The 22,079-nt window shown below is 41.5% G+C and overlaps 1 protein-coding gene across 1 annotated transcript in view; it reads left to right on the forward strand.

Moving 5' to 3' along the window:
- The first annotated feature begins 8,876 nt into the window (after positions 1-8,876).
- gxylt2 (glucoside xylosyltransferase 2) overlaps positions 8,877-22,079 on the forward strand; it is a 54,104-nt gene continuing 40,901 nt past the window's right edge. The window contains exon 1 of the mRNA XM_062996719.1: positions 8,877-9,221. Within this exon, the coding sequence (XP_062852789.1) occupies positions 8,980-9,221 (242 nt within the window). The 5' untranslated portion in view covers positions 8,877-8,979. The remainder of the gene's footprint in view (positions 9,222-22,079) is intronic.

The raw sequence follows: 22,079 nt of genomic DNA on the forward strand, positions 1-22,079 counted from the left end.
ACACTCACTGCCCATTTTATCAGCTCCACTTACCATATAGAAGCACTTTGTAGTTCTACAATTACTGACTGTAGTCCATCTATTTCTCTACATACCTTTTTACCCTGCTTTCACCCTGTTCTTCAATGGTCAGGACCCCCACAGGACCACCACAGAGTAGGTATTATTTAGGTGGTGGATCATTCTCAGCACTGCAGTGACAATGACATGGTGGTGGTGTGTTAGTGTGTGTTGTGCTGGTATGAGTAGATCAGACACAGCAGCGCTGCTGGAGTCTTTAAATACTGTGTCCACTCACTGTCCACTCTATTAGACACTCCTACCTAGTTGGTCCACCTTGTAGATGTATAGTCAGAGATGATCGCGCATCTATTGCTGCTGTTTAAGTTGGTCATCTTCTAGACCTTCATCAGTGGTCACAGGGCGCTGCCTACAGAGCACTGTTGGCTAAATATTTTTGGTTGGTGGACTATTCTCAGTCCAGAAGTGACAGTAAGGTGTTTAAAAACTCCAGCAGCACTGCTGTCTTATCCACTCATACCAGCACAACACACACTAACACACCATCACCATGTCATTGTCACTGCAGTGCTGAGAATGATCCACCACCCAAATAATACCTGCTGTGTAGTGGTCCTGTGGGGGTCCTGACCATTGAAGAACAGGGTGAAAGCAGGCTAAAAAAGTATGTAGAGAAACAGATGGACTACAGTCAGTAATTGTAGAACTACAAAGTACTTCTATATGGTAAGTGGAGCTGATAAAATGGTCAGTGAATGTAGAAACAAGGAAGTGGTCATAATGTTATGCCTTATCGGTGTATGGTGTGATTATGGTGCACATATATACCGTCAAACTTTTCAAAAAGGTTTGATATACAACAGTGAGTCAATTTCTCTCCCTGGCCCCAGATGTAATTATTTTTGAAGCTTTATTAATTAATCTTGGGTGCTAAATTCAGGACTTTAAGATAGTATGAGCATTTCAAAACGGCTCCTCATAAGATATGTGTGGCTACTTAGCTCAAATATCCAAATCTGCAAATCTAGTTACAACTAAAGATGTTAAAGTAGTAACTAAAGCACAGTTCATACAAAACTACACACAGATTCAGACTTCTGTAGAAAGAGATGCAGGATTAGCTCGCTGTTACACCATGCAGTTTGTTTAGCAACGCTGTAATAAACGTTACAGATGGAAACAGAATGTAATATTAAAAGTCCAGCAGTGTTAATATAACCGCTAACAGATCGCTGGTTTCTTAAAGCCATTAAAGTTCAACTCACCTTCAGCGATGAACAAAACTCACATGTGCTGAAAACAACATGAACACATGGACTACATCCTGCTTTCCATAGCAGCCATGTATCTACCGTAATGCATCAAATAGAAACGCAAACAAAAAATCTACCTAGAAATCCCACCTATACCCGAGTAAACGAGCAAGCTCTTTCATTTTTTAAGGTCTGGCCTAATTGTGTGTATACGGAGCCCCTTAGGGTCACTAATGAGAAAGAATGTAAAGGGCAAAGTCTGTACCCACGATTTATTAATCCGTACTCTTAGTTTATAAACTGTACCCACGGATTTCTAAACTGTACCCACAGATTTATAAACTGTACCCACGGATTTATAAACTGTACCCACAGATTTATAAACTGTACCCACAGATTTATAAACTGTACCAACAATTTAGCAAAACTGTACCCACGGATTTATAAACTGTACCAACAATTTAGCAAAACTGTACCCACAGATTTATAAACTGTACCAACAATTTAGCAAAACTGTACCCACGGATTTATAAACTGTACCAACAATTTAGCAAAACTGTACCCACGGATTTATAAACTGTACCAACAATTTAGCAAAACTGTACCCACAGATTTATAAACTGTACCAACAATTTAGCAAAACTGTACCCACGGATTTATAAACTGTACCAACAATTTAGCAAAACTGTACCCACAGATTTATAAACTGTACCCACGGATTTATAAACGGTACCCACGGATTTATAAACTGTACCCACGGATTTATAAACTGTACCAACAATTTAGCAAAACTGTACCCACAGATTTATAAACTGTACCCACGGATTTATAAACTGTACCAACAATTTAGCAAAACTGTACCCACAGATTTATAAACTGTACCCACAGATTTATAAACTGTACCAACAATTTAGCAAAACTGTACCCACGGATTTATAAACTGTACCAACAATTTAGCAAAACTGTACCCACAGATTTATAAACTGTACCAACAATTTAGCAAAACTGTACCCACGGATTTATAAACTGTACCCACGGATTTATAAACGGTACCCACGGATTTATAAACGGTACCCACGGATTTATAAACTGTACCCACGGATTTATAAACTGTACCAACAATTTAGCAAAACTGTACCCACAGATTTATAAACTGTACCCACGGATTTATAAACTGTACCAACAATTTAGCAAAACTGTACCCACAGATTTATAAACTGTACCCACAGATTTATAAACTGTACCAACAATTTAGCAAAACTGTACCCACGGATTTATAAACTGTACCAACAATTTAGCAAAACTGTACCCACAGATTTATAAACTGTACCAACAATTTAGCAAAACTGTACCCACGGATTTATAAACTGTACCCACGGATTTATAAACTGTACCCACGGATTTATAAACTGTACCAACAATTTAGCAAAACTGTACCCACGGATTTATAAACTGTACCAACAATTTAGCAAAACTGTACCCACGGATTTATAAACTGTACCCACAGATTTATAAACTGTACCCACGGATTTATAAACTGTACCCACAGATTTATAAACTGTACCCACAGATTTATAAACTGTACCAACAATTTAGCAAAACTGTACCTACGGATTTATAAACTGTACCAACAATTTAGCAAAACTGTACCCACGGATTTATAAACTGTACCCACGGATTTTTAAACGGTACCCACAGATTTATAAACTGTACCCACAAATTTCCCACGGATTTCTAAACTGTACCCACGGATTTATAAACTGTACCTATAAACTGTACCCACGGATTTATAAACTGTACCCACGGATTTATAAACTGTACCAACAATTTAGCAAAACTGTACCCACAGATTTATAAACTGTACCCACAGATTTATAAACTGTACCAACAATTTAGCAAAACTGTACCCACGGATTTATAAACTGTACCAACAATTTAGCAAAACTGTACCCACAGATTTATAAACTGTACCAACAATTTAGCAAAACTGTACCCACGGATTTATAAACTGTACCCACGGATTTATAAACTGTACCCACGGATTTATAAACTGTACCAACAATTTAGCAAAACTGTACCCACGGATTTATAAACTGTACCAACAATTTAGCAAAACTGTACCCACGGATTTATAAACTGTACCCACAGATTTATAAACTGTACCCACGGATTTATAAACTGTACCCACAGATTTATAAACTGTACCCACAGATTTATAAACTGTACCAACAATTTAGCAAAACTGTACCTACGGATTTATAAACTGTACCAACAATTTAGCAAAACTGTACCCACGGATTTATAAACTGTACCCACGGATTTTTAAACGGTACCCACAGATTTATAAACTGTACCCACAAATTTCCCACGGATTTCTAAACTGTACCCACGGATTTATAAACTGTACCTATAAACTGTACCCACGGATTTATAAACTGTACCCACGGATTTATAAACTGTACCCACGGATTTATAAACGGTACCCACGGATTTATAAACTGTACCCACGGATTTATAAACTGTACCAACAATTTAGCAAAACTGTACCCACAGATTTATAAACTGTACCCACGGATTTATAAACTGTACCAACAATTTAGCAAAACTGTACCCACAGATTTATAAACTGTACCCACGGATTTATAAACTGTACCAACAATTTAGCAAAACTGTACCCACGGATTTATAAACTGTACCAACAATTTAGCAAAACTGTACCCACAGATTTATAAACTGTACCAACAATTTAGCAAAACTGTACCCACGGATTTATAAACTGTACCCACGGATTTATAAACTGTACCAACAATTTAGCAAAACTGTACCCACGGATTTATAAACTGTACCAACAATTTAGCAAAACTGTACCCACGGATTTATAAACTGTACCCACAGATTTATAAACTGTACCCACGGATTTATAAACTGTACCCACAGATTTATAAACTGTACCCACAGATTTATAAACTGTACCAACAATTTAGCAAAACTGTACCTACGGATTTATAAACTGTACCAACAATTTAGCAAAACTGTACCCACGGATTTATAAACTGTACCCACGGATTTTTAAACGGTACCCACAGATTTATAAACTGTACCCACAAATTTCCCACGGATTTCTAAACTGTACCCACGGATTTATAAACTGTACCTATAAACTGTACCCACGGATTTATAAACTGTACCCACGGATTTTTAAACGGTACCCACGGATTTATAAACTGTACCCACGGATTTATAAACTGTACCCACAATTTAGCAAAACTGTACCCACAGATTTATAAACTGTACCCACGGATTTCTAAACTGTACCCACGGATTTCTAAACTGTACCTATAAACTGTACCCACGGATTTCTAAACTGTACCTATAAACTGTACCCACGGATTTATAAACTGTACCCACAGATTTATAAACTGTACCCACGGATTTATAAACTGTACCCACAATTTAGCAAAACTGTACCCACGGATTTATAAACTGTACCCACGGATTTTTAAACGGTACCCACAGATTTATAAACTGTACCCACAGATTTATAAACTGTACCCACGGATTTATAAACTGTACCCACAATTTAGCAAAACTGTACCCACGGATTTATAAACTGTACCCACGGATTTTTAAACGGTACCCACAGATTTATAAACTGTACCCACGGATTTTTAAACGGTACCCACAGATTTATAAACTGTACCCACAAATTTATAAACTGTACCCACAGATTTATAAACTGTACCCACGGATTTATAAACTGTACCCACGGATTTATAAACTGTACCTATAAACTGTACCCACGGATTTATAAACTGTACCCACGGATTTTTAAACGGTACCCACGGATTTATAAACTGTACCCACAATTTAGCAAAACTGTACCCACAGATTTATAAACTGTACCCACAAATTTATAAACTGTACCCACGGATTTATAAACTGTACCCACAGATTTATAAACTGTACCCACGGATTTATAAACTGTACCCACAGATTTATAAACTGTACCCACGGATTTATAAACTGTACCCACAATTTAGCAAAACTGTACCCAGGGATTTGTAAACTGTACCCACAATTTAGCAAAACTGTACCCAGGGATTTGTAAACTGTACCCACAATTTAGCAAAACTGTACCCAGGGATTTGTAAACTGTACCCACAATTTAGCAAAACTGTACCCACGGATTTCTAAACTGTACCCACAGATTTGTTAACTGTACCCACTGTGTCACCAGTTCTAAGCTGTTTATGAAGGTCACAGATTTTAAATCTGAGAGTTTGATTTACAAAACCATAAGCACTGTTTTGCTAAGTTGAGAGTCCAGTTTACAAATCCGTGGGTACAGTTAACAAATCCGTAGGTACAGTTAACAAATCCGTGGGTACAGTTAACAAATCCGTAGGTACAGTTTACAAATCTGTGGTTACAGTTTTGCTAAATTGAGAGTACAGTTTATAAACTGAGAGTATGGATTACTAAACTGTGGGTACAGATTTTGCTCTTCACATATTTTGTCTTGTTAGTGACCCCTAACAAGTGTGTGTACGATCTTTTTACTTTAAAAATGCTCATTGTAAGGCACTGTGGAGTAACGAGTAAAGTTTGGCGTTATTTCTGTGTGTCTGTGTGGGTTTCCTTTAGCTAATTCAGTTTCCCCCACCTCCAAAAAAAGCTACAGTGTACTGTTAGTATTATTTTTATGTCTGAAATATATTCATACAGTACAATGAGATTCTTTTTCTGCATATCCTGTCTGGCTGGAAGTTGGGGTCAGAGTGCATTGTACAGCGCCCCTGGAGCTGAAAGGGTCAAGGACCATGCTCAAGGGCCCAGCGCTTGCTGCATGGCAGAACCAGGATTTGAACACATGTGTAATATGCAAACTCTGACTAGGACTGTTTGTTAACTGGATAGTGACAAAGCAATGCATTTTTAAACTGCTGCCTTTAAGACTGTTTTGACTGTTCTATAACGAATACATACAGTTTTTTGTAGTGTGAAATAGGCTGTGCCACAACCAAAGTGAATCCTTTTGTTTTTTATGCAGAATAATGTTAAATTGAAGGTAAAAAAAAAAACTTTAATGGGTTCAAACAGTTGTGTTGCGCCCATTGAAAAGCTGAGATAGGCTCCAGCACCCCACACCCCCCACCCCCCCACGACCCTAATTGGATAAGCGGTTAAGACAGTGAGTGAGTGAGTGAGTAAAGGCATTCTATTCTTCTATGTGTCTGGCCTGTGATGGACTGGCGCCCTGTCCAGGGTGTTACAGTGTGCCTTGCGCCCATTGAAAAGCTGAGATAGGCTCCAGCACCCCCCACCCCCCCCTCCACGACCCTAATTGGATAAGCGGTTAAGACAGTGAGTGAGTGAGTGAGTGAGTAAAGGCATTCTATTCTACTATGTGTCTGCCCTGCGATGGACTGGCGCCCCGCCCAGGGTGTTACTGTGTGCCTTGCGCCCATTGAAAAGCTGGGATAGGCTCCAGAACCCCCCCTCCCACCCTGTTTGGATAAGCGGTTAAGACAGTGAGTAAGTAAAGGCATTCTATTCTTCTATGTGTCTGCCCTGCATTGGACTGGCGCCCCGCCCAGGGTGTTACTGTGTACCTTGCGCCCATTGAAAAGCTGGGATAGGCTCCAGAACCCCCCCCCCCCCCAACCCTGTTTGGATAAGCGGTATAGAGAGTGAGTGAGTGAGTAAAGGCATTCTATTCTTCTATGTGTCTTCCCTGCGATGGACTGGCGCCCCGTCCATGGTGTTACTGTGTGCCTTGCGCCCATTGAAAAGCTGGGATAGGCTCCAGCACCCCCCCCCCCCCCAACCCTGTTTGGATAAGCGGTTAAGACTGTGAGTAAGTGAGTAAATGCATTCTATTCTTCTATGTGTCTTCCCTGCGATGGACTGGCCCCCCGTCCAGGGTGTTACTGTGTGCCTTGCGCCCATTGAAAAGCTGAGATAGGCTCCAGCACCCCCCACGACCCTAATTGGATAAGCGGTTAAGACAGTAAGTGAGTGAGTGAGTAAAGGCATTCTATTCTTCTATGTGTCTGCCCTGCGATGGACTGGCGCCCTGTCCAGGGTGTTACTGTGTGCCTTGCGCCCATTGAAAAGCTGGGATAGGCTCCAGAACCCCCCCCCCCCCCCCCAACCCTGTTTGGATAAGCGGTATAGAGAGTGAGTGAGTGAGTAAAGGCATTCTATTCTTCTATGTGTCTGCCCTGCGATGGACTGGCGCCCCGTCCATGGTGTTACTGTGTGCCTTGCGCCCATTGAAAAGCTGGGATAGGCTCCAGCACCCCCCCCAACCCTGTTTGGATAAGCGGTTAAGACTGTGAGTAAGTGAGTAAATGCATTCTATTCTTCTATGTGTCTTCCCTGCGATGGACTGGCACCCTGTCCAGGGTGTTACTGTGTGCCTTGCGCTCATTGAAAAGCTAGGATAGGCTCCAGCACAACCCACCCCCCCACAACCCTAATTGGATAAGCGGTTAAGACAGTGAGTGAGTGAGTGAGTAAAGGCATTCTATTCTTCTATGTGTCTGCCCTGCGATGGACTGGCGCCCCGTCTAGGGTGTTACTGTGTGCCTTGCGCCCATTGAAAAGCTGGGATATGCTCCAGAACCCCCCCCCCAACCCTGTTTGGATAAGCGGTATAGAGAGTGAGTGAGTAAAGGCATTCTATTCTTCTATGTGTGTGCCCTGCGATGGACTGGCGCCCCGTCCAGGGTGTTACTGTGTACCTTGCGCCCATTGAAAAGCTGGGATAGGCTCCAGCACCCCCCCACGACCCTAATTGGATAAGCGGTTAAGACAATGAGTGAGTGAGTGAGTAAAGGCATTCTATTCTTCTATGTGTGTGCCCTGCGATGGACTGGCGCCCCGTCCAGGGTGTTACTGTGTACCTTGCGCCCATTGAAAAGCTGGGATAGGCTCCAGCACCCCCCCACGACCCTAATTGGATAAGCGGTTAAGACAGTGAGTGAGTGAGTGAGTAAAGGCATTCTATTCTTCTATGTGTCTGGCCTGCGATGGACTGGCGCCCCGTCCAGGGTGTTACTGTGTACCTTGCGCCCATTGAAAAGCTGGGATAGGCTCCAGCACCCCCCCACGACCCTAATTGGATAAGCGGTTAAGACAGTAAGTGAGTGAGTGAGTAAAGGCATTCTATTCTTCTATGTGTCTGGCCTGTGATGGACTGGCGCCCCGTCCAGGGTGTTACTGTGTGCCTTGCGCCCATTGAAAAGCTGGGATAGGCTCCAGAACCTGGAGTGAGTGAGTAAAGGCATTCTATTCTTTCCATATAAAAAAGTGATAGATTTTTTTGGATGGTTTAGCATTGTTACCAGTGTGTTCTGACCCTGCTTTCATTGTTTCCAGTCATGGGTTCGAGTCTCTCTAGTTAGTGTATGTATGAGTAAGAAGCGAGGATCAGCTGGCGTCCTACCCAGAACCCAGGGTCACTATTTTGGCCAACAGTTCAGAATCAAACGGCGATGTGTCTAGCAGAGTTACGGTAACGCTGTGACGCCCCGCCTCCCTGTACAGAGTGATTTACGTGGACTGGTCTGAGCTCTTCACTCCGCTCATCTTCACAATGTAAGAGTAGTGTTGCAATGCGATCAAATGCATTCCGATTGCGGATCGTGCGAATAACGGGGTGTTTTAATGCGAGGCCGAGAGTTTCCATCACTTTTCCAGCATGAGGATTCACTGCAAAATCGTATCGATCGCGGTGTGTCTCGGAGTTTTCCTACTCTTGTACTTTTTCGGGGGGAACAGCGCGGACGATCCGCCGCCGATCAGAGCTGTTTATGGGGATCCACTTTATCCTTTTTTATCTGGAGTCTGGAAAACTGTTCCATCCAAACAGGAGGCTGCGAAACAGATCAGTGCACATGGAAAAGACCCGCAGAGAGGAGGCAATGCCAGCGCCAAGACTAGGTAGGAAATTCTCCATCACTATTCATTCTGCTGCTGATTGAGGGTTGTCTTGTTGACCCGGACCATCCTGCACTATGTTGCACTACTGTTTGTTTTGTTTCTGCATCTCTGTAGGATAGTTTTCCCTAAAATGATTAATTCTATAATCCTGCTTTGAGTTTTTTTTTTATCATTCAGATCACGTTAACCCCCTACATCAAATTATTTTACAAAATGTAAAACATCCCCCTTAAATCTTCCAAATCTGTAAACAACACAGTAGCAAATGTATAATACTGTATATATAAAGTACCTACATTGTGACCTGAAAAGCATATCTGAGAAATCAGCAACTAAAAAACAAACAAAAACACAAAAATAAAGCCTGACTGAATTGTTTACATTTTCTGACTAGTCACATTATTGACCTGCCCCCATGAAGGTCTTTACTCCACCCCCATCTTTACAGCTCACAAATGAAAACATGGTAGACTCTCCTGCTAAATAGTTATCACCCTCTGATACTTTAGTCGTAGAGGAAACACGTGCTACTGCTGCCTTCTGACCACTATTGCTAGATAGGCTAGATCTACAAATCTGGATTTCACCAGGTAAGAACATGTGTTCCACTTCTATTTACATGAAAAATGTCTGCTACCAGGGGTGTATTTTAGTTGATTGCTGTGACCCTACTGAAGTAATTTGTTGATGACATGTATCCCGTGTTCCCTCCTTCCGAATTGTACAAAAAAAACCCCTCAAATAGATATTTGTTGCACTACTGTTTGTTTTGTTTCTGCATCTCTGTAGGATAGTTTTCCATAAAATTATTAATCGTATAATCCTGCTTTGAGGTTTTTAATCATTCAGGTCACGTTAATCACCTATATCAAATTATTTGTAAAAATTTCAAACATCCCCCTTAAATCTTCCAAATCTGTATACAACACAGTAGCAAATTTATAATATTGTATATATATACGTATATATATATATATAAGTACCTACATTGTAACCTGAAAAGCATATCTGAGAAATCAGCATCTTGTTTACATTTTCTGACTTCACAATATTGACCTGCCCCCATAAAGGTCTTTACTCCACCACCATCTTTACAGCTCACAAATGAAAACATGGTAGACTCTCCTGCTAAATAGTTATCACCCTCTGATACTTTAGTCATGGAGGAAACACATGCTACTGCTGCCTTCTGACCACTATAGCTACAGGTAAAAAAATCTAGGCTGTATTTATCTGAAAATGTGGATTTTACTAGGTAAGTACATGTGTTCCACTTCTATTTACATGAGAAATGTCTAGAATGAATAGAATAGAATAGAATGCCTTTATTTGTTATATATACATATACACGTGTACAGTATAACGAAATTCTTTCTTCGCATATCCCAGCTTGTTTGGAAGATGGGGTCAGAGCGCAGGGTCAGCAGAGAGGGTTAAGGGCCTTGCTCAAGGGCCCAACAGTGGCTGCATGGCAGAGCTGGGATTTAAACTCTCAACCTTTCAGTTGATAGCCCAAAGCCCTAGCGACTAGACATCCACTGTCTTATATCAGGGGTGTATTTCAGTTGATTGCTATGAAGGGTCATAGCAATCAACTAAAATACACCCCTGGTAGCAGACAGTGGTAGCCAACTGCAGTTAGTTGTTGATGACATGTATCCCGTGTTCCATTCTTTAAAACGTATTGTACAAAAACCCCTTTAAATAGATATTTGAACGTTCTGTACTGTGACATCATGTGTTTTTTTCCCCATATTTCCATCTTTATGTTGCATACCCGATGTCTAATAGCTTAACAGCTTGTTTGTTTACATTTTCAACCCTTTTGAATATGGAACTTGTTGCTTTACTCAGAAATCCTAGACATATGCATTATTAGTGGTAGCCTAGCGATAAAGTCATTGGACTAGTAATCAAAAGATTGGTTCAAGCCCCACCACTGCCTGGTTGTCACTTTTAAGCCCTTGAGCAAGGCCCTTAACCCTCAATTGCTTGGACAATATACTGTCACAGTACTGTAAGTCGCTTTGAATAAAAGCCTCTGCTAAATTCAGAAATGTGTAATTAAATGTGTTGTTTTTCATTTTAAATGACGCTGAAATGACTTTAAGGTTTCGGACAAAGTTTTAAATTGAAGATTCATTGGTCAGTATAGAATTATGCAGAACATGAAACAGAATTGGGCTCTCGGGGGTAGCAGCAGTACATTATGCTAGCCCAATGGGATCCAGGGTTCTAATTCCCAGTGGTGCTATCAGTCTAAATACAGACATGATTGGTTATATCTTGGGGGGTAGTACACAACCCTGACCAGACATGACAATGATTAAAACAGAATTGGCAAAAAAAAACAATCCAATCAATTGTGTAATTTGCGGAGACATGGTGTGGTTTGTTGTGTTTACATCCATCCTTAAAGTAATCTTATGTAAATGCACCAAGAATCCTGCATTTCTCAAACACAAACATGGTGGACTCCTGTGCTAATCCACCAGCATTGTTTCATCAAGAGGCTGGCAGATGCTTTTTTTAAATTATTTTATCCAAAGCGACTTAAATTTGAGACACGAATCAAGCAATTGAGATCTAAGGGCCAGTCATTGGCAACTTGGCTATTGTGTGACTTGTAGAACGGCTTTATTTGTCATATATACATTTACCGCTGTACAAAACAACACCTCACATATCAGAGCGCAGTGTCAGCCATTGTACGGCACCCCTGGAGCAGAGAGGGTTAAGAGCCTTGCTAAAGGGCCCGACAGTGGCTGCATGGCAGAGCTTTGATTCGAACTGTCAACCTTTCAGTTGAAAGCCTGCTAAGCAACCACTATCAATTATATGTAAGCAGTACGTCTGGTATCTACATATACTCCTTTTCCTTTTTCTATTTCTTCTGGGAATTTGTTATGAGGATGTAGGACAAGGTTTGGGTAGGAAAGGAGGTAGGTGTTGGAAGGAGACTGGAGTGGGAACCCACAGCGACTCATTTCTCGTTCACACCTAGGGGCAATAAGGAGTAGTCAGTTGGGGAGGGGGGGTTTGCACAAAGGTTTCCTTTGAAAAAAATCAAAGGAAACCCATATGGAAGTGAGGGGAACGTGCAAATCTCCTCACAGACAGTTACTAAGGATCAAACCCAGGTCCCATGGTGGCCCCAGATTTCATATACACTATAATTTTCTACTTGTTTAGAAGCATTTCAGAGGTTAAATCCTCCACTGGACTGGTTTGGAGTTTTTTTTTTTTTTCAGAAAGGAAGGTGTTCATAATTCTTCTTTGTCCCTTGTGCATGATGTATGAGCAGGCCTTATTTAACATGCATGCAAGCGCACATCTTGAATGAATCAGACAAGGAGAAGGTATATTCAAGGACTTTCATGCACCGTGTGCAGCTCTGATAAGCAGCATTATCATTTTGTGCAAAATGCAACGCATCAGCAGAGGTGATGAGCTACTATAATTGGCTGGCAAGGATTCATGCTTTTTTATAGCTGATCACATGACAGTATGAGATAATGAAGAATGCAGGCTGACCATTTTTTTCATTTGTTTTGTTTTCATTAACCATTTTATTCTGGTCAGCACTGAGGTGGGTCTTGTTTTACCAGGAAACACTGAACGTGAGGCAGGATTACCCTCGACAGGGTGCCAATCCATTGCAGGGCTTTGGCCACCCATCTCAGACATAGCCAATCATGTCTGTGTAGATGCCTGGACTTCTAAGATTCGAATGTTGGGCTAGCCTAATAGTCCACTGCTCCTCTCAAGCGCTGTGCTAAGATATATGTCACATTTAATTATAAATGATCCCTCATCTTAAATAACTGTTCCATATTGATCCAATGTAATCCAATAATGACCTGAATGGCTGCAGGTTTCTTCTACAGGAACTACATCTAATACAACTATCATTGGGCAAAGTTAAATCAACTGGCGTCCAGGTGGCACATCAGGATATTTCCCTAGCACACCAGCACTGGGATTCTTAACCCCTTTAGTTTGAAGCTCAGCTCTGCTACCGGACGGCTGGGCGCCTCCTAGCAAGCACAATGGGCAGTGCCTGCAGCAGACAAAATTGGCCACTAAAGTCCGCTGGGTGGAAAAAAAGACGGGACTAAAAAGGGGGCGGGGTCTTCGATGCTGTGTTGAAGATGCTGTGTAAGGACTCTGGTTAGTAGCCCGATCGGAATATGTGGGTGGGGTCTTCAAACACTGTGCAAGGACCCTGGTTAGCAGGAGTCTTCAGAAGTGGATAATTTCACCTAAGCTCGGCAGAAAAGGAGGGGGTTGAAGGAACTGCAAATGTGTCAGAGGGGGCATGGAGCAGGCAAATATACCCTCCTCGAACGCAATCAAAAGAGGGGAGAAAATGCATAAAGAAATAAAAAAAAAAAAAACACTTGACTTGACACTTGCCTAGTAAGAGAAAAAAAACAAGCATCTGATAAATGGATCTTTTTATACAGATTAATTAATAATTCTTCCTGTGGCCTGGAAAAACTGTGACCTTCTGTTCTAATAACACTTCCATTAACAAGTCCACTGTGGGTTGTAGAGGCAGCCTGATGGCACAAACATTCAGAGTCTGCCCTCCTCAAAAAATGACATTTACATAACATGATGGTTTAGTTTTCAGACACTGGGTGAGCTGGATATCCATCATTTCACAATATGTGCATATATACGTTCATCCACTATTGGACAAAATTAAATAGTTTAGGAGAAATACTCTCCTCAGAAGTAGGTATCCTGCGGGGTCACACCAAAAGCACAATGTGCAATATTAAAAAAAAGTCCAAAACAATCCCAAAAGGGTGGCAGTAAAAAACTTTTAGAAATCTGACAAATTTGCCAACAGAATTGATGCAAATAAAAAGACATGAAAGAGTTCAACACAGCTCATTATGACAGAGTACCTGTCTAGGGGGGCGTGACATTACGAGATTTTTTTACTTACAAAACTAAAGCAATTCATTTTTTACTGACAGGAGGCATGTTTGATTAGTCTTGCTGACCACTTACACACGCACGTCTAATGTCATCCAGCGAAACTTACAAATAGGGTTAACAGTGATGATAAATCAGTGACAAAAACAATGACTGCATTGTTTCAGCCGAGGACTCCACTAGCTCTGCCATCCCATTTTGATACCACCAATGCTGATAAGCAATCTACATCAATAGTTTTGGGTGTCAGTCAAAGAGTATCCTGAACCAGAGATGTTCACAGGTCACAAAATACGAGTCCGAGTAAAAGCACGAGTCTTTAGGCTAGAGTCCGAGTCAAATCACGAGTCTTTAGGCTAGAGTCCGAGTCAAAGCACGAGTCTTTAGGCTAGAGTCCGAGTCAAATCACGAGTCTTTAGGCTAGAGTCCGAGTCAAATCACGAGTCTTTAGGCTAGAGTCCGAGTCAAGTAACGAGTCTTTAGGCTAGAGTCCGAGTCAAGTCACAAGTCTTTAGTTTAGAATCCGAGTCAAGTCACGAGTCTTTAGACTAGAGTCCGAGTCAAGTCACGAGTCAATATAATATACACAAAACATATATTGGAAATGTAGCGTAGAAAAAACAAATAATATGTAAGTTTAGATAAAAAAAACAACAGATTAGCGATTGTATTTTGCCATTTTACTTAGTGTCTTTACTTTCCTAATCATTGTGCAAATGAATGTAATTTCCGTAACCAGAAGGTTCCAGTTAAAAGCTTAAACTGATACGTTTTGTTTTCATTGCAAAACAAAAGCGCCCGATAAATCGTGGCACAGCAGCCAAAATCCAAAACACAGCAAAAAAAAAATCATAACCACTGCTTACCTTAGCCTATGTTCTTCCAGATGCTATTAAATGTATAACCGTGTGTTTTCCCAATAGGAATATAATTCATTATTTTGTAAATGTGTGTTTATAATTAAAAACCTTCAAACTTGTCCTGGTTGTGAAGTAAAACACGAACTTGTTAGAAAGCCAATTAAGCGTTTCATTAACACATCATCTGTGTGACGTAAGCTGAATGAATGCAAATAACAGCATTACTTACTAAAAATTTAAATCAGAAGGTCTGATTGGTTTAGAAAGCAGTCTTTCAACCATTAGCGCCAATTCTGTAGGAGCGTTCCATTCACACCAGTTGTTCCTGTGAAGTGCACTATGTAGGGTATTCCACCATTTTAAGTGAAATTCCAATCCAAAGGTAACGAAAATGTTCAAATGTATATACATAATTGTCACACGTAACTAATGTTAACACATGCTGAGGCTAGGGACTGTTGTTTACGAGTAATTTTTTTACGAGTCATGAGTCGAGTCCGGGTCATTTAAAACGAGTCCGAACTGGCCGCTCAGGTGGTAGCACGCTAGCAAACATGCTAGCACGCTAGCACACCGGAGCTGGGATCTTGAATACATTGTATCGAATCTCAGCAACGATTGGCCTGTTGTTTATATAGGGGTGGGGTAGTAGTAAGCCAGATAGGGTCTCCTCGTAACAGATGCAACTACGACCTCTGCTGGCTGATTGATGGCACCTGCACAGGGGCAGGGAAGGAGTGCGTTGATCAGGGTGTGTCTCTCCGTACACAGGGCTGATCCGCATTAGTATGAATTTCTATGATGTGCTCGCAGAATAGGCTCAGCTGTCGCATTGAGTAAGGTAGAGCTGTATTATCTTTTTGAAGTAAATATTTAAATCAGCAAAATTGCAGCATATGTATGATGTTCACATCATTAATTATATATATTTTGCAATGGTTTCTGGTTGAGGGTTGATTTTGGAGGGGGGGGCAAGTTCCAGGTCAGCACACAGAAGGGGGCACATGTCCAAAAAGGTTGAAAACCCCTGCATTATGAGACTTACTAAACATAGAAATCAAAGTATGGAAATGCAATCAGTATTTTAAATCTCTTCCTCACCAGATAAGTAGAGTTATTATGACGCAATAAGCATAATAGAATAATAAATTCTACATATACAGTGTATCACAAAAGTGAGTACACCCCTCACATTTCTGCAAATATTTCATTATATCTTTTCATGGGACAACACTATAGACATGAAACTTGGATATAACTTAGAGTAGTCAGTGTACAGCTTGTATAGCAGTGTAGATTTACTGTCTTCTGAAAATAACTCAACACACAGCCATTAATGTCTAAATAGCTGGCAACATAAGTGAGTACACCCCACAGTGAACATGTCCAAATTGTGCCCAAATGTGTCGTTGTCCCTCCCTGGTGTCATGTGTCAAGGTCCCAGGTGTAAATGGGGAGCAGGGCTGTTAAATTTGGTGTTTTGGGTACAATTCCCTCATACTGGCCACTGGATATTCAACATGGCACCTCATGGCAAAGAACTCTCTGAGGATGTGAGAAATAGAATTGTTGCTCTCCACAAAGATGGCCTGGGCTATAAGAAGATTGCTAACACCCTGAAACTGAGCTACAGCATGGTGGCCAAGGTCATACAGCGGTTTTCCAGGACAGGTTCCACTCGGAACAGGCTTCGCCAGGGTCGACCAAAGAAGTTAAGTCCACGTGTTCGGCGTCATATCCAGAGGTTGGCTTTAAAAAATAGACACGAGTGCTGCCAGCATTGCTGCAGAGGTTGAAGACGTGGGAGGTCAGCCTGTCAGTGCTCAGACCATACGCCGCACACTGCATCAACTCGGTCTGCATGGTCGTCATCCCAGAAGGAAGCTGACGCACAAGAAAGCCAGCAAACAGTTTGCTGAAGACAAGCAGTCCAAGAACATGGATTACTGGAATGCCCTGTGGTCTGACGAGACCAAGATAAACTTGTTTGGCTCAGATGGTGTCCAGCATGTGTGGCGGCGCCCTGGTGAGAAGTACAGTCAAGCATGGTGGTGGTAGCATTATGGTCTTGGGCTGCATGAGTGTTGCTTGCACTGGGGAGCTGCAGTTCATTGAGGGAAACATGAATTCCAACATGTACTGTGACATTCTGAAACAGAGCATGATCCCCTCCCTTCGAAAACTGGCAGTTTTCCAACAGGATAACGACCCCAAACACAACCTCCAAGATGACAACTGCCTTGCTGAGGAAGCTGAAGGTAAAGGTGATGGACTAAACCCAATTGAGCACCTGTGGCGCATTCTCAAGTGGAAGGTGGAGGAGTTCAAGGTGTCTAACATCCACCAGCTCCGTGATGTCATCATGGAGGAGTGGAAGAGGATTCCAGTAGCAACCTGTGCAGCTCTGGTGAATTCCATGCCCAGGAGGGTTAAGGCAGTGCTGGATAATAATGGTGGTCACACAAAATATTGACACTTTGGGCACAATTTGGACATGTTCACTGTGGGGTGTACTCACTTATGTTGCCAGCCATTTAGACATTAATGGCTGTGTGTTGAGTTATTTTCAGAAGACAGTAAATCTACACTGCTATACAAGCTGTACACTGACTACTCTAAGTTATATCCAAGTTTCATGTCTATAGTGTTGTCCCATGAAAAGATATACTTAAATATCTGCAGAAATGTGAGAGGTGTACTCACTTTTGTGATACACTGTATATACTGAGACATGACACAAGATATTGTAAAACTGAATCGTTTTAGTCAACAGATAGTTGCACATAAAATCAATTTGCAAAAACGCCATACTGAGGTTTTTAAACATCAGTTCTGTTATTTGAGCTTTAATGATAAAAATGCAAAAAGGTTTCCATTTGAATAGCATCAGCAGAGCAAACAGCCATACTTGTAAATAGGCCACATGATTTCATTAACACCTGTCACAGGGGGGTGAGTCACAGTTCATTATCACTTCAGCACCATTTCTCTTTTCTCTTGTAAGAGATCTGTAGCTTTGCTGTCAATTCAAATCAGCTCTCAGCTGTGGAAGATGAATTTTAATGACTGTTTGAACCCACAGCAGAAATCAAACAATGACTGATTTGTCGGTTATCAGTTAACCAGTTAATCATTAACGTCCTTACTTGCACTCTATTTCCTAAAGCCTAAGTCTGCTTTGACAGGATCTGCCTTTTGCGCTTAATGTACCGCAAGACTGGGTACATATTTGTTGCCTACAGCGACGTTCCTGTCATTTATGGCTTGCATGTTCTAAGCGGTAAAACCTTCTTCTGCTGGCTGTGCCATTGAGCGGCAAGCTTGAAAACAATACACAGTATTGATCAACAGTATTGACGGTTAATTCACATGCAGTTTTGTAAGAACTCCATGGCAATGGTTCTCATTTTTAGACGTGAGAATACAGTTGTACCTTGTAACTCGACAGCCCCTAAACTCGAAATCTTTGAAACTCGATGCCCTTCATCTAGAAATTCGCGTCCTTAAACTCGATGTGTGTGTGACTGCTGTTTTGTTCAGCGCTTAGTTTTAGCGGTGCAGTAAAACGTCATCAGAGTGCGAATATGAGCCGAATCTGCATTTGTGTGGAATAACCGTCAAATTTACTTGTTTAGCTGGATTTTTCTCCTGTTTCACTTTTAAACTTGTGTTATACCTCACGGTTCTAAGAAATTGTGAGAATCAGCTTTTCCGAGAGAGTCTAAAACGCTTATCATTAAAAAAAAAAAGCTTAATGTGACCTAATGTATTAAAAGAACGTCACAGGAACACTAAACTTCTATTAATTATTACTGCTCATAAGCTCTCTCCACTAATGAAATTCCTCACTCGATGTTTTAGTACAATAAGTCACATTAAGCACACACACCCATAGGAAGCTACACCGAAGAGGCATAACATTATGACCACTGACAGGTCAAGTGAATAACACTGATTATCTCTTCATCACGGCACCTGTTAATGGGTTGGATATGTTAAGCAGCAAGTGAACATTTTATCCTCAAAGTTGATGGGTTAGAAGCAGGAAAAATGGGCGTAAGGATTTGAGCGAGTTTGACAAGGGCCAAATTGTGATGGCTAGGTGACTGGGTCAGAGCATCTCTAAAACTGCAGTTCTTGTGGGGTGTTCCCGGTCTGCCGGTTCCTGGTGGTCAGTACCTATCAAAAGTGCTCCAAGGAAGGAACAGTGGTAAACCGGCAACAGGGTCATGGCGGCCAAGGCTCACTGAAGCACGTGGGGAGCGAAGGCTAGAAGTTAATGCTGGTTCTGATAGAAAGGTGTCAGACTCCATGCCTCGATGGGTCAGGGCTTTTTTGGCAGCAAAAGGGGGACCAACACAATATTAGGAAGGTGGTCATAATGTTATGTCTGAGCAGTGTATTTTGCCACTTCTCATGTGAATGCGGCTTTATGCAGGAATACGGTATTCAAAGATCAAGCATCTCCACAATTAAAAAGCATAAGGAAACAATAAAGAAGTAACAGTAAAGAGCACTTTTTATTGTGTTTAACTGTTTTTTATTGTATTACAGTGTTTTTATATTATTCTTGTGTTATTTTCAGTGTATAAGTGTCAAAAACATCCCAATTATTTTACATTTGCCTAAAATATATGCAGTTCCATGGGACCATGGAACGCATTAATAGGTTTCCCATACATCCTTATGGGAGAAAATACCCTGAAACTTAACACCAATTCCAGAACCAATTGACGTTGAGTTTCAAGGTACCACTGTATTAAAAATGTAAAATCTAAAATTCAAACCCAGCCTCGACATTTCAGTTCACTAGTCGCCATGCCATGTTCCTCACAATGCCGTGGTTCTAATTTTAAATCACCTCAAGTGACACTGGCTCATTTCAGACCTCTGAAAGAAGACAAAAAGCAGAGCTGGAACAAAATCAATGCTCAGCTTGTAGAGCTTTATTGACTGCACAGTCCCCTGTGACTGGCTCTACTGGAATGATGTTTTTCATTCAGAAAGCCTTTTCATTCATAGTCTACAACAAGAGTCGATTGTTTGATTCACTGTGTTAAATTTAAATGAATCAGCATCATTGTTTTATTTCCTAAATGGGAGCCATCATATGTGCTGTTCATATCAAGCAGATAAAAATTTCAACTCTCAATTGATGAGTAACTCATCAATCTGAGTGGTGTTTATGGGGTCAGTCTTATCCTGCAGTGCTCTAGTAATATAAAATTCCTAATCGTAGTTCCTTTGCCGCTTGCACCGCCCCCACTCTGGTCGGGAAGAGCTGCCGAATTGCACTTGCCCCCTCTGACACAGGTACAGTTGCCTGCTGCTTTTCTCAAACAGAAGTGTATCACATAGGGTCTCTCTGTCCTTCATGTGATTTCCCCATCACTCTTGTCGGTGCCTTGACCAGTCCCGGTATCGCATACCACAGTGACAGCAAGGAGAAACCCCATCTGACCTTTCCCCTTTCAGTCATCGGCAATTATGTCAACATATTATGCAGCTCTTACAGGATAAGCGTTTGTTTGTTGCACTTTGTTTACTGCATGGCTGAGCACATATTGTTGCTTACAGTGGCACTTCATCCTTTCACTTTGTACGTGACAAAAGAGCTTCTGCTTGCTGTGCCAGTGGCAAGTTTGAAGTGGCAAGCTTGAAAACAGGAGACAGTATTGACATTGTATTTGCATGCAGTCTTTAATAGATATATTTTTGTTAAACACAAAAAAAGCTCAGGCACTTGGGTGGCGCAATGGTAAAGTACGCTAGCTCACTGCTGCTGGGATTCAGGGGTCGAATCCCCAGTGGTGCTCTTTGGAACTCTTTACCACTGCATGCATTGTTAGCCCCCTTTTATGCTGTTCTTTAATGGTCAGGACTCTCCCAGGACCACCACAGAGCAGGTATTATTTGGGTGGTGGGTCATTCTTAGCACTGCAGTGATACTGACATGGTGGTGGTGTGTTAGTGTGTGTTGTGCTGGTATGAGTGGATAAGACACAGTAGTGCTGATGGAGTTTTTAAACACCACACTGTCACTGCTGGACTGAGAATAGTCCACCAACCAAAAATATCCAGCCAACAGCGCCCCGTGGGCAGCGTCCTGTGACCGCTGATGAAGGTCTAGAAGATGACCAACTCAAACAGCAGCAATAGATGAGCGATCGTCTCTGACTTTACATCTACAAGGTGGACCAACTAGGTAGGAGTGTCTGATAGAGTGGACAGTGAGTGGACACGATATTTAAAAACTCCAGCAGCACTGCTGTGTCTGATCCACTCATACCAGCACAACACACACTAACACACCACCATCGTGTCATTGTCACTGCAGTGCTAAGAATGATCCACCACTTAAATAGTACCTGCTCTGTGGGGATCCTGACCATTGACAAACAGCATGAAAAGGGGGCTAACAATGTATGCAGAGAAACAGATGGACTACAGTCAGTAATTGTAGAACTACAAAGTGATCCTATATGGTAAGTGGAGCTGATAAAATGGACGAGGTGGTTTTAATGTTATGGCTTATCGGTGTATATTTTCCCTTTATTTTAAGTTGTAAATTATTGGCCGATTGGCATCTACATACAGACACGATTGGCTATGTTAGAGAGGGTGGCCGAGGTCCAGCGATGGACTGGTGTACTGTCCGGGGTGGGTTGCTGCATAGCGCCCAGTGTTTCCTGGGTCCTGGTCCACCGCAAACCTGAACAAAATAAAAGCATGGTAATGATTTTTTGAAAAGCTCTTGCAATGGTCAACATTTGGAGAAGTGAGAAGTTAAAACCCAGCAAAACAGGAAGTGGGTTTATGAAGCCACGACAAGTGATTGCAGAATTAGGAATCTAAATCTAAATGCAAACCTTGACTCCCAATTTCACAGCTTGCTAGTCACCTTGCTATAGTTTTCTCACAATGTCATGCTAGATTTAAAGTAGAATTAAACAGTTCAGGGTTCAGTACAACAGCGAGAATGCGTTTCTCTCCTCCATCTCTGTTCATGGCTTCTAATTATGACCGTTTGCAGACGATTTTTTTCAAAGCA

This window comes from Trichomycterus rosablanca, chromosome 6 (assembly GCF_030014385.1).
Source record: "Trichomycterus rosablanca isolate fTriRos1 chromosome 6, fTriRos1.hap1, whole genome shotgun sequence".
Taxonomy (NCBI): Eukaryota; Metazoa; Chordata; class Actinopteri; order Siluriformes; family Trichomycteridae; genus Trichomycterus; species Trichomycterus rosablanca.